Raw genomic sequence first — 12,861 nt, 5'->3', positions numbered from 1 at the left:
CAGACAGATCACACGTGAGGAGACCAATTCTCTACCACAAGACTGGGAATATCTGGGGATAGCAGGTCTCTTGCTGGCTTAAAGAACCAGAGCTATTTCTTGATATTGAGCTGACCCTTATTTACCCCCTTTATCTCTCCCTTTGGTACCTCAATCATACCCACTCCCCGCTACCTATCTTTCTTTGAGAAATTCTCTCCTGCTACGGCCACTGGTGATCGGAGAAAATACATTCTCACAGTGTTCCTGTTTTCTCTTGCTCCTCAACAGGCAATAATCCTTTTGAAGTTTTCTAATGTGGATCATACAGAGAAAGAAATAGGTGGCAAATACAAGCAGGTAAGAGGACAATCACAGATTTCCACAAAGTTTTACATACCATCTATTAGATTTATTTGTGCTAATATGGAACATCTCCAATACACATTGCTAAGTAAATAACAATGAAAACAAAAGCCTAAGGTACAGAACGGTGTGTGTGTATACTACTATCAAGTATAAACTAGGCTCTCCATTCACATATTTATTGTGGTAGGTCTGGTGATGCACCACTTGGGTCCACCTTCGAGGAAGACTTGAGTCTTCATTATTTTTATCCTTGTTTAAAAATAAAGAAACTGTAGCTCAACACATGAGAAGATGCTCAATATCACTCATCATCAGGGAACTAAATGCAAATAAAAACTACAAGGAGATATCACCTCATTCCTGTCAGAATGGCTAAAAATCAAAAACAAAAGAAACAACAAATATTGGCAGGGATGTGGAGAAAAAGGAACCCTCGTGCATTGTTGATGGGAATGCAAACTAGTGCAGCCACTGTGGAAAACAATATGGAGGTTTCTCAAAAAGTGGTATTATCCAGTAATCACACTGCTGGGTATGTACCCAAAAAAACATAAAAACACTAATTCAAAGAGATATATGCACCTCTATGTTTATAGCAGCATTATTTACAATAGCCAAATTATGGAAACAGCCCAAGTGTCTACCAAATGATGAATGGATAAAGGATATGTGGTATATATACATATACAACAGGATATTACTCAGCCATAAAAAAAGAATGAAATTTTGCCATTTGCAACAACATGGATAGACCTAGAGAGTATAAGATTAAGTGAAATAAGTCAGTCAAAAAAAAAAAAAAAGAAATAAGTCAGTCAGACAAAAACAAATACCATATGATTTCACTGATATGGGGAATTTAAGAAACAAAACAAATGAACAAAGATAAAAAAGAGAGAGAGACAAGCCAAGAAACAGACTCTTAACTCTACAGAACAAACTGATGGTTACCAGAGGGGAGATTGGTTGGGGAGAGAGTCAAACAGGTAATGGGGACTATAAAGCATACTTACCTGATGATCATCACCCAGGGGTGATGCATGAAATTGTTAAATCACAATATTGTACACCTGAAACTAGTATAACACTGTACATTAGCTATACTGGAATTAAAATTTAAAACAATTTAAAAAAAGAGATACTGTAGTTCAGAAAATATGGTGAAATGGCCAAGGACATCCAGCAAGTAAAAGGCAGAACTGCAATTTAAACCCAGGTCTAGGGATACCTGGGTGGCTCAGCAGTTTAGCGCCTGCTGTCGGCCCAGGTAGTGATCCTGGAGTCCCAGGATCGAGTCCCACGTTGAGCTCCCTGCATGGAGCCTCCTTCTCCCTCTACCTATGTCTCTGCCTCTCTCTCTCTCTCTCTCTCTCTGTGTCTCTCATGAATAAATAAATAAAATCTTTAAAAAATAAATAAATAATAAAAATAAAAAAATAAACCCAGTTCTATCTGGATGAAAGGCCTTTGCCCAGGTGGGTTCTTATGACGTCTGAATTTCTGGAATATAAAATCTAGCTAGATATGATTTTTCCTAGCTCAGATGTCAGTTCCTTATCTCTACCCTTTCACTGAAACCAGTACTACATGGCTCTTCTATGTCTGTCTCTCTTGCTCACTCTCTACCTCCTGGATTAGTGTTAGTCTTAGGTCCCGCTCCCTTTCCTCTCAGTTCCTATGGTCCTATCCTCATCGCTATGGGGAGGTAAAACAGAAAAGATGTGAAGAAGTGAAATGTTTCTTGGGCTTCTCTTTTCTAAAATGGGCTTCCGGGATCCCTGGGTGGTGCAGTGGTTTAGCACTTGCCTTTGGCCCAGGGCGCGATCCTGGAGACCCGGGATCGAATCCCACGTCGGGCTCCCGGTACATGGAGCCTGCTTCTCCCTCTGCCTGTGTCTCTGCCTCTCTCTCTCTCTCTCTCTCTCTCTCTCTCTGTGTGTGTGTGACTATCATAAATAAATAAAAATTAAAAAAATAAAAAAATAGAATAAAATGGGCTTCCAAGCAGGTCTGCTCTTTGCCAGGCCAATCCTGCCTTTATAATCCACATTGTTTCATCAAGACAAACCTTGGATATCATGAGTCCCTTTTATGATATGTGTTAGTCCACACATACTGCTACATGCCAACAACTGTATACACATTGGGACAAAGATGACTAGAATATGCCACTTTACCTGGAGATGCTCAGTGTGTACTAGGGAAGGATGATAGGAAAGCAGATAATTACCTTACAGTACACAAATTACTTTAATAGATGAGAGCAAGGCACTATGTGCCTAGAGGAAGGAACAATGAATCGGCCTCGGTAACAGATGCATTCTTGAAAGAGGGGTAAGGAAAAGGAAAAGAAAGGCTGTCAGTGTGAGAAGGGCACAGAGTATACCAGAGCCTAGAGCAGTGAGTGGGAACATACCACACTAGGCTTTGTGAAGAGTTTGGATTTCAAGCTGAACAGGGAAAAGTATATGCCTGATATGTTTTTAAAAGATCACTTTGGTTGGTACATGGAAAAAGGGAGAGAGAGCATGGATGGGTTAAGAGATTCAAGTGGCAGCCTTGGCTAAATTGTTGTTGGTGATCTCACTGTATCCACATCCCCTCTCTATTCCATCCTCTCGAGCTGACAAACTAATCCTTCTTTTTTTTAAAGATTTTATTTACTCATGAGAGACAGAGAGAGAGAGAGAGGCAGAGACACAGGCAGAGGGAAAAGCAGGATCCATGCAGGGAGCCTGATGTGGGACTCGATCCCGGGACCCCAGGATCACGAAGGCAGGCGCTAAACCACTGAGCCACCCAGGAATCCCCCAAACTAATCCTTCTAAAACACAAACCTAATGACATTCTTCTCTTTCATTAATTCAACCATTTATTCATCATAAGCACATAATTTTTAAAAAATACTTACTATGTGCCAGGCATTGTACCAGGCACTACAGAAACACCAATGAATGAGGCAGAGAAGGTCTTTGCTATATTTCAAAATGTTCACACTCCTTAGGTAAGTATTTAAGAAACTTGATTTTATAATATAGTTCCAATGACTTCATCTCCTCATTCTCCTACTCCTCCAGGCCTTTAAAACTTTGTTCCTCAACCACAGAGCTACACTTGCCATTCTGTATAAATCATGCAATTGTCATGGTTCTGTGCCATACTGGGCAGTACCTCCTGCTCAGACTACACTTCTCTGACTGGTGAAATCCTAGCCAGCCTCCAGGGTCAGCTCAAATATCACCATCTCCATGAAACTCTTCTGCTACCCTGAACATTCAAAGATCATCAAGTTTACTTCATGATTATAGCTCTTCCATGCCTCCGCCATATAGTAAAACATTTTTTTTAATTTATTTTTTATTGGTGTTCAATTTACTAACATACAGAATAACCCCCAGTGCCCGTCACCCATTCACTCCCACCCCCCGCCCTCCTCCCCTTCCACCACCCCTAGTTCGTTTCCCAGAGTTAGCAGTCTTTACGTTCTGTCTCCCTTTCTGATATTTCCCACACATTTCTTCCCCCTTCCCTTATATTCCCTTTCACTATTATTTATATTCCCCAAATGAATGAGAACATATAATGTTTGTCCTTCTCCGACTGGCTTACTTCACTCAGCATAATACCCTCCAGTTCCATCCACGTTGAAGCAAATGGTGGGTATTTGTCATTTCTAATAGCTGAGTAATATTCCATTGTATACATAAACCACATCTTCTTTATCCATTCATCTTTCGTTGGACACCGAGTAAAACATTTTGTATAAAGAATGAAAATTGGGTGCCTGGGTGGCTCATTTGGTTAAGTGTCTGCTTTTGGTTTAGGTCATGATCCTGGGGTCTTGGGATCCAGCCCCCATTGGGGCTCTCTGCTCAATGGGAAGTCTGCTTCTCCCTCTCCCTCTGCCCCTACCCTCTGATCATGCTCTCGTTCACTCTCTGTCTCTCTCAAATGAATAAATTTTTAAAAATATTTAAAATAAAATAAAAATAAAAACAAAAATATTTAAAGAAAACTCAGATGCCAACCATCGTTTTTAAGTACACAGAAACTCAATCACCCCCCTCAGTGGTTTCAAACAGCAGAACCAAAAGGTGATCTTTGGGGATAACACATCTTAGGTGAAAGCACCACATTCCTGCCTCAGCCTCTCATCTGCCAGAATTCCTTGGCAAGGAAGCATTTTCAAATTCAGCTTAGGGCAATTCCTATAATTAGAGCAGCTGGTTAATTAAGAAGTTGGTTCAAACTACTGTTAAATTAACCATTTTCCCCCTTAAATGAAAGGTTTTGGTCAAACTACCAGCGTTTAAACTGCTTAATTAGCCATTTGTTTATGTTATAAAATGTACCAGTTTGAAAGCCTCCAATTTCTAATAAGTTCAACTGAATTCTTCCCTTGCTCCTTGTCATCCAACTGGGTCTCCTGCTGTTGCATTAACATTGCAGCCTCCTAAGAGGAAAGACAATTCTTTTCACTGAAGATACAGAACCCCAGGGTTTCAACAGGAGGCTCTGAAGATCTTTCAATAAGCACAATTATAGGATGTAATCACATATTGACTTTTCCCGCATCACATCCGTTTACTTTATATATGCCAAAGCCAACTGTCCTTCAGTGTGTCTGTTTACTAAACTGGGAATGAAATCCATCAGTCCAGGATAGGGGTAAACATCATCATTTTAATTATTTCTCCTTCGATATTAGAACAGCATTTTTATAGCAGGGTTATGCTGGAGAGAAAGAGGAAAACACTGGGGTAGCCCCAGTCAAGATTAATTACAGGATATTCTCTCCATTCAATAGACGGGACGTCCCTTACACACCACAAGGGCAGGTATACACCCACACCTGGCAAATAGCATACACTCAGAAAATTGCCTTTATGGGGCACCTAGGTGGCTCAGTCAGTTGGGCATCTGACTCTTGATCTTCACTTGGGTCTTGATCTCCAAGTTGTCAGTTTTAGGTAACACACTGGGCTCCACACTGAAAGGTTCTTAAGATATTTTACCAAGATAAGCTGCAATGATTTGGCCTTGGCAGCTACCCACTTTTTTCAAAATCTCTTTTCAAAATTTTTCCAGTTTTTCTAATTATAGTACACTGAACTACTTGGCTTTGAATGTGCCATGTTCCTGATTCCACCTTTTTGCTCATGCTGTAATGAGACAACTCTGTGTTCTCTTCATTTAACCTCTTCAGACCTCTTCATATGTATATCTTTTACTTCTCTCTATATGTTTAAAAACAGTAAGAAAAAGGCAGTCACTACAATCATGCCCACCTTTTAAAGAGAGTAGCTGGGATGGTACCCAGGCCCACAGAGAGTATGGTGGGTAAAGGTAGGCACCGCTCCCCACTCTTTTCTGAAAACCAATGTAATTCAATATTGGAATTTCTGACTTTATGGATATCTCAAAGAATCCATGAAAAATGCTAACAAAACTATGTGCTTTCAAGTAGAATTATCCTGGCATGCCAAGTTTGGTGAATTACCTTGGGCCTTCTAGGCACTGAGATTCCCTGACAACAAATGAAAAATGAGCAAAGGGCAGCCCCGGTGGCACAGCGGTTTAGCACTGCCTGCAGCCCGGGGTGTGATCTTGGAGACGTGGGATGGAGTCCCATGTTGGGCTCCCTGAATGGAGCCTGCTCCTCCCTCTGTCTGTGTCTCTGCCTCTCTCTCTCTCTGTGTCTCTATGAATAAATAAATAAATAAATAAATAAATAAATAAATAAATAAACAAACAAATAATTTTTTTAAAAAAGAAAAATGAGCAAAGAATAAGATAAATGGCCAGTACATATATGAAAATATGGTCAACCATGATGCCTGGGTGGTTCAGCGGTTGGGCTGATCCCACGGGTCCCGGGATCAAGTCCCACATCAGGCTCCTTGCATGGGGCCTGCTTCTCCCTCTGCCTATGTCTCTGCCTCTCTCTCTCTCTCTATGTCTCTCATGAATAAATAAATAAAATATTTTAAAAAAGAAAATATGGTCAATCAACTAGTAATCAAAGACATACAAATTACAAATACAAGGGATGACATGTTTAAACTTATATTACCAAATATTAAAAAAATAACACTTAATATTGATGACTATATAAAAAGGGATTCTCAAATACCAAAGAAGAATAAAATAGCACAATCTTTCTGGAGACGAATTTGGTAATACATATTCAATAGCTTTAAAAACGTCCATTTCTTTTAACCCAAGATTTTGACTGTTAGAAATGAATCCTAAGTAAATAATCAGACAAAGATATATAAGGATACATATCATAGTGTTGTTTACATTGCAAAGTCGTGAAGACAGCTTAAATTTCTCTAAATAGAAAATTGTTTAAGGGTCATCTGGGTGGCCCAACTCTTGGTTTCAGCTGGCGTCATGATCTCAGGGTATGGGGATAGAGCCCTCTGTTGGGCTCCACACTCAGCATGAAGCCTGCTTGAGATTCTTTCCCCCTTCCCCTCCTTACCCCACTCACTCTCAAAAATCTTAATAAAAGAAAACTATTTGAGCAAATTATATTATCCCCCACCTCTCTCTTCAGAAGGATCCCTGCTGGATTTCCTTCAATAGGTCTTACCAGGCCTTTTTGATTCCAGCTTTAAAAACAAAATAAAACCAAAAAATCCTCAGATTTAAGTACCTCTCAAATACTAAAATATACTACAAAACTATATAACCAATATTTTAAAAGGATAGTAATGGCATCAAATATACAGACAAATCAATGGAACAAAACAAAGTTAAAATAATCTCAGATTTTTATGGAAACTTAGTATATGATAAAGATAATCTTGTCAAACCTCTGAGGAGAAGATGGATGTTTCAATAAGTTTGAAACAGTTAACTACACATTTTGGGGAAAACCTGCATCCCTACTCACTTCTCATTCCAGATACATCTCATATATGAAGGGAAAAAAATACCAGAAGATAATATGAAGGATTTTTAAAACTAATCTTGGAATAGAGATCTTTTTAAGCAAGAAACAAAAACCTAGATAGAAATCAAAGTTTAATAAACTTAGCTATATAAAAACATAAAACTTCTTTTCAACAAAAACACAAAAAGTCAAAAGACAGATAACTAGAAGCAATGCAAAGCAGAGATGAAAAATACTAATTTTCTTAATATATAAAAACTACAGGGGCACCTGGGTGGCTCAGTTGTTGAGTGGTTGCCTTTAGCTCAGGTCGTGACCCCGGGGTCCTGGGATGGAGTCTGACATCATGCTCCCTACAGGGAGCCTGCTTCTCCCTCTGCCAATGTCTCTGCCTCTCTCTTTGTGTCTCTCATGAATAAACAAATAAATTTAAAAAAGAACTATATAAAAAAAATTCTTGTAAATTAAAAATAAAAAAGCCAGAAACTCAATAGAAAAATGGGCAAAAAGTATAGACAGTTCACAAGGAAAGAAATAAAAATTGCCAATAAAAATGCAGAAAGACGATAAACTCTCTTAAGAAATGCAAATTATGAGACATAATTTTTTACTACCAAAAATATAAGATATTTTATAAAACCCAGTTTTGACCAGGAAATAGAAATGTAAATTAATGCAACTTCTCTAAAGGGCAATCAGGTGATACTTACCAAAATATTTAATCATAATCATTTGACTCAGCAATTTCAATTCCAGGAATTTAGCTTATAAATGTTTGGGAACAAGTTCACAAAGATGTATTAAGATGGTTGTTGCAGCATTTTTTGAAACAGCAAAAACTCTGAACAACCTAAATGTCCAGCATTAAGATATAGTGATACACACACAGAATATATATGTCCACATATGCATAAAACTTCTTGAGAAATATAAAAGAAACTGCTTTAAGTGGCTATCACTGGGGAGTAAGACTGGGAAATAGAAAATTTGACTTTTTATCATATACCTTTTTGTACAGTTTATATTTATTCTTATCCTATGCACCTATGTAAATGTATTTACAATTCTTACAATTGATAATTTAATAGTAATTTAAAAAAAATAACTTTCCTCAGAATATATACCAGTTCAAAATAAACTTTGCCTCTAGTTGAGGGTAAGGGATAAGACCAAACTTAGGGAATAAGAGCACTTGAACATCATCTCTTTTTAAAACAAAACAAAACAAAAAATAAAATCTAGCAAAATGTTAGTAATTGTTAACTCTGGGGTTATTTGACTTATTATCTTTTTATACTCTTCCGTATTTTTTTATCTTTCGAAATAAAAAATGTCATTGAGAGGGGAAAAAAAAAAACATAAAATAAAACCTTTCCTGGACCCCACAGTCCTCTCCACTTCCTGTCAATTCTCTCCCCTCCCACTCAAACTTCATAAAAACATTGTGAACAGCTTTCTCTAGCTCCCCAACTCCCATTCACCTGTCAAGGCAAGCTGACTTCCACAACTGGCTTCACCCCACCTGCACAAGAAACTCCTTTCATAAAGTCACCAGTGACTTCCATGTTGCTAAAGCCAAAGAATGTTAAGTTCTTATCTTTTGGGATCTCTCAGCAGCACACAGTTGTAACACCAACATGGTTAACCACTCTTTCCTTCTTAAAACACTCTCCTTTTGACTGACATCAAATTGTACTATGCTGGCTTTTTCCTACCATTTTGGCCTCCTTTTTTTCAACCTCATTAGACATCTCTTTTACCCTCTACTCACCTTTTTTTTCTTAAAGATTTATTTATTTATTTAAGAGAGAGCAAGAGAGAATGCGAGCACATGTACTCTAGCGGGGGGAAGAGCAAAGGGAAAGGGAGAAAGAGAATTTAAGCAGACTCCCCACTGAGCATAGAGCCCCACTTGGGGCTTAATCCCAGGACCCTGACATCATGACCTGAAACAAAATCAAGAGTCAGGCACTCAACCTACTGAGCCACCAAGGCACCCCACTCTCTACCTCGCTTTTATTTTTTTTTATTTTTGATTTGATTTGATTTGATTTGATTTATTCATGAGAGACGCAGAGAGAGAGAGGCAGAGACACAGGAAGAGGGAGAAGCAGGCTCCATGCAGGGAGCCTGACATGGGACTTGATCCCGGGTCTCCAGGATCAGGCCCTGGGCTGAAGGTGGAGCTAAACCCCTGAGCCACCTGGGCTGCTCTCTACCTCATTTTTAAATGTCAGAGTTCTTAAGGGCCTGATCCTTGGGCCTCTTCTCTACTTGTTCTCACATGACGTTTCATTGCCATCACTGCAATTAAAATAGACAATATGATGGCTTCCAAATTTATAGTTTCACCTCAGACTTATATTTTAAATTCAAGATCAATGCATACAATTGTATACAATGGGCTACTTAATATATCCTTCCCACAGGCACTCCAATTAAACATGTTCAAAGCCAGACTCAATATCTTCTCCTTCAAACTGTTACATTTAAGGCAGTACATTCAAAATAATTATACAGATATCTCTCTATTATAGTAGAAATGTATTGACCATGGATCAAGTAAGAAGAAAAAAGATTATAAAATATTATATATCAGACAGAGGGGCAAGATGGTGGAAGAGTAGGGGTCTTCAACTCACCTGACCCCACAAACTTACCTAGATAACTTTCAAAACATCCTAGACACCTATGAATTCGACCTGAGATTTAAAGAGAGAACAGCTGGAATGCTATGGAGAGAAAAGTTTTTGTTTCTAACAAGGTAGGAAGATGAAAAAATAAAATAAAAAAGAATAAAGTTGGGGACAGGAACCACGACTAAGCAGGGCTAAAGCAGAGTGGCAAAAGCCTCCAGGGCAGGAAAGTCCACGTCTAGAGAAGCAGGAACTTTAAAAATCCACACTGGAGTTTTCCCTGATGGAAAAATGCTTAGCAGGGAAATCGGGCAGAATAGCAAGAGGGGCAGGGAAGCCTCAAGATTCCTGGAGTCACTATAAGAGGAGGGCCACCCGCAAACTGTGGTTGGGTATTGGTAAAGGGCTGGAGCACCGCAGCCCCATGGGGCATTTAGGAGAAGCCTGTGGGTTAGGGGAGCTGGCTCCGGAGCTGCCTTTACCCTAGAGGCTGGCAACAGCAGGGTGGCTGTACCCCATTCTCTTCAGGAAAGGCAGCCCCCAGGGGCATGGGTCCAGCGGCACAGGGCCCCGGATCCCCGACCCAAGCAGACAAAGTTGGTGATCCTTCGTTCCCCTTGGGACAGGTGGAAGCATGGAGGGCACAGGAAAGTGAGAACTCTCCTGCCGCTGGGCGCCCAGCAAGCTGTGCAGATCAATGCACCTGCACCTGTCCCCAGGACCATCTAGGCCAGTGCAGACTGGGAGACTGCAGTTAGTTACTCACAGGGAGTGTGACTCCAAGAGCTGGAAATCTGGCCACAGCCATTTTTGCTTTTCCTCTTTGTTTTTTGTTTTGTTTTTTGTTTTTTGGTTTTTTTTAAGATTTTATTTATTCATGAGAAACACAGGCAGAAGGGAGAGACACAGGCAGAGGGAGAAGCAGGCTCCCCGCAGGGAGCCCGATGTGCTTTTCCTCTTTGTTTCACATTGTGCCCGGGAGAGGCAGGGCCTCTAGGGAACAAAGGCCTCACAGGATAAACAGCTCATACTGAGCCCAGCACCTGGCAAGCAGCGGGGCATCTCTGCCCAGGCACAGATGCCTGAGAATCAGCACACCAGACCCTCCCCCAGAACTGCTGGAAGTACAAGGGAAAAGAAAGTTTACTGAACAAGCAGCACTGGGAAGGTCCAGGACTGAGAGAAAATAGTATATAGAACTAGAGGGTCCTTTTTTTTCCTTTTTCCATTACGATGCATTTTTATATCAGACTAAAAATTTCCAATATTTTTTCTCTTTTCCCACATTAACTACAATATTTTACCAGCTCTTCATTTTTAAGTTTTTTCCTTTTTGACCTTCATATTTCTACAATTACATGTCTTAGATATATTTTTCACTTATGGATTCCCTTCAACGTATTCAATTTAATTTTGGTAGATAGACAAGATATGGGTATTTGTTTTTTGTTTTTTTCTGCCTTGTTTTACAATGGTGGAAGTTAGTACCTTCTAACTTCCAACTTCTAACTTCTAACTCCTAACTCTTAACGACCAACATACACCCAGAACCAAGTAGAAAACTGTGTTGGTTCATTCTGTGAGATTTTATTCTCTCTTTCTTCCCATTCTGCCCCTCTCTTTTATCTTGTTTACATTTTGGTGGTCCATATTGGGGCTTTCTATAAGTATTTCTGCTTTATACAAATTTGGGATTGAGCATCTACCAACATACAGAACAAAATACACTCAGAACCAATAGTATCACACTCTAGGACCCCTCAGGTAAACTAAATTCTCTCTCCACTACCACTTCTTCACCACCACCATCCCCCAGCACCCCCTTTTTTTCTTTTTCCTCGTTTCTTTACTTTTTTTTTTTACTTTTTTTTTCTTCTTCTTTGTTTTTGGTTTTTGGCTTTTTATTTTTACTACTTTCTTTTAAAATTTGTTTTTTACTTCAGTATCCTTTTGTTCTGTTGTTCTTTTTCTTTTATTTTCTGGTCTCTGACCTCTTCAGAATCTAGGATGTATTTTACTTAGGTCATGGTTGATATTTTTGACTCAGCCCACTCATTCAGCCACTCTACACTGGACAAAATAACTAGAAAGAAGAATTCACCACAAAAGAAAGAATCAGAAACAATACTTTCTGCAACAGAGTTACAGAATTTGGATTTAAATACGATGTCAGAAAGTCAATTCAGAAGTACAATTATAAAGCTACTGGTGGCTCTGGAAAAAAACTCAAAGGACTCTAGAGACTTTGTTACCACAGAATTAAGATCTAATCAGGCCAAAATTAAAAACAGATTAAACGACATACAATCCAAACTGAATGTTCTAACTGCTAGGGTTAATGAGATGGAAGAGAGAGTGAGTGACATAGAAGACAAGTTGATGGTAAGGAAGGAAGCTGAGGAAAAAAGAGAAAAACAAGAGCCCATGAGGAAAGGCTTAGGGAAATAAATGATAGCTGGAGAAGGAAGAATATACATCTAGTAAGTTTTCCAGAAGAGGCTGAGAGACAGGGAGGACCACAAAGTATATTTGAACAAATCATAGCTGAGAACTTCTCAAATTTGGGGAAGGAAACAGGAATTCAGATCCAAGAGATAAAGAGGACCCCCCCAAAATCAATAAAAACCATTCAATACCTCAACATTTAATAGTGAAACTTGCAAATTTCAAAGATAAAGAGAAAATTCTTAAAGCGGTTTGAGACAAGAGATTCTTGACTTATATGGAGAGAAATATCAGATTAACAGCAGACCTCTCCACAGAGACCTGGCAGGCCAGAAAGGGCTGGCATTATATATATAGGGTACTAAATGAGAAGAACATGCAGCCAGGAATATTTTATCCAGAAAGGCTAATTCAGAATAGAAGGAGAGATAAAGAGCTTCCAGGACAGGCAGAAACTGAAAGAATATGTGACCACCAAACTGGCTCTGCAGGAAATATTAAGGAGGGCCCTGTAAAAGAAAGAAGGAGCCC

General features: G+C 39.3%; 2 protein-coding genes across 8 annotated transcripts in view; one reads left to right on the top strand and one right to left on the bottom strand.

Moving 5' to 3' along the window:
* The window catches only part of COA4 (cytochrome c oxidase assembly factor 4 homolog), a 43,749-nt gene extending 42,049 nt beyond the window's left edge, over window positions 1–1,700 (top strand). The window contains exon 4 of the transcript XR_012015672.1: window positions 271–1,700. The gene's annotated coding sequence lies outside the window, so the exon portion shown is untranslated. The remainder of the gene's footprint in view (window positions 1–270) is intronic.
* The window catches only part of MRPL48 (mitochondrial ribosomal protein L48), a 100,446-nt gene that overhangs the window by 29,166 nt on the left and 58,419 nt on the right, over window positions 1–12,861 (bottom strand). For 4 of the 7 annotated variants that reach the window (XM_072794586.1, XM_072794587.1, XM_072794589.1 and 1 more), the window contains one exon: window positions 9,910–9,951. The exons of the other annotated variants lie outside the window; for them this stretch is intronic. In XM_072794586.1, the coding sequence (XP_072650687.1) occupies window positions 9,910–9,951 (42 nt within the window). The remainder of the gene's footprint in view (window positions 1–9,909; window positions 9,952–12,861) is intronic. 7 annotated transcript variants of the gene reach the window in all.

This window comes from Canis lupus, chromosome 23 (assembly GCF_048164855.1).
Source record: "Canis lupus baileyi chromosome 23, mCanLup2.hap1, whole genome shotgun sequence".
NCBI classification, from domain to species: domain Eukaryota; kingdom Metazoa; phylum Chordata; class Mammalia; order Carnivora; family Canidae; genus Canis; species Canis lupus.
The sequence above is the reverse complement of the archived record's forward strand: the minus strand, read 5'-3'. Positions and strand labels throughout refer to the sequence as shown.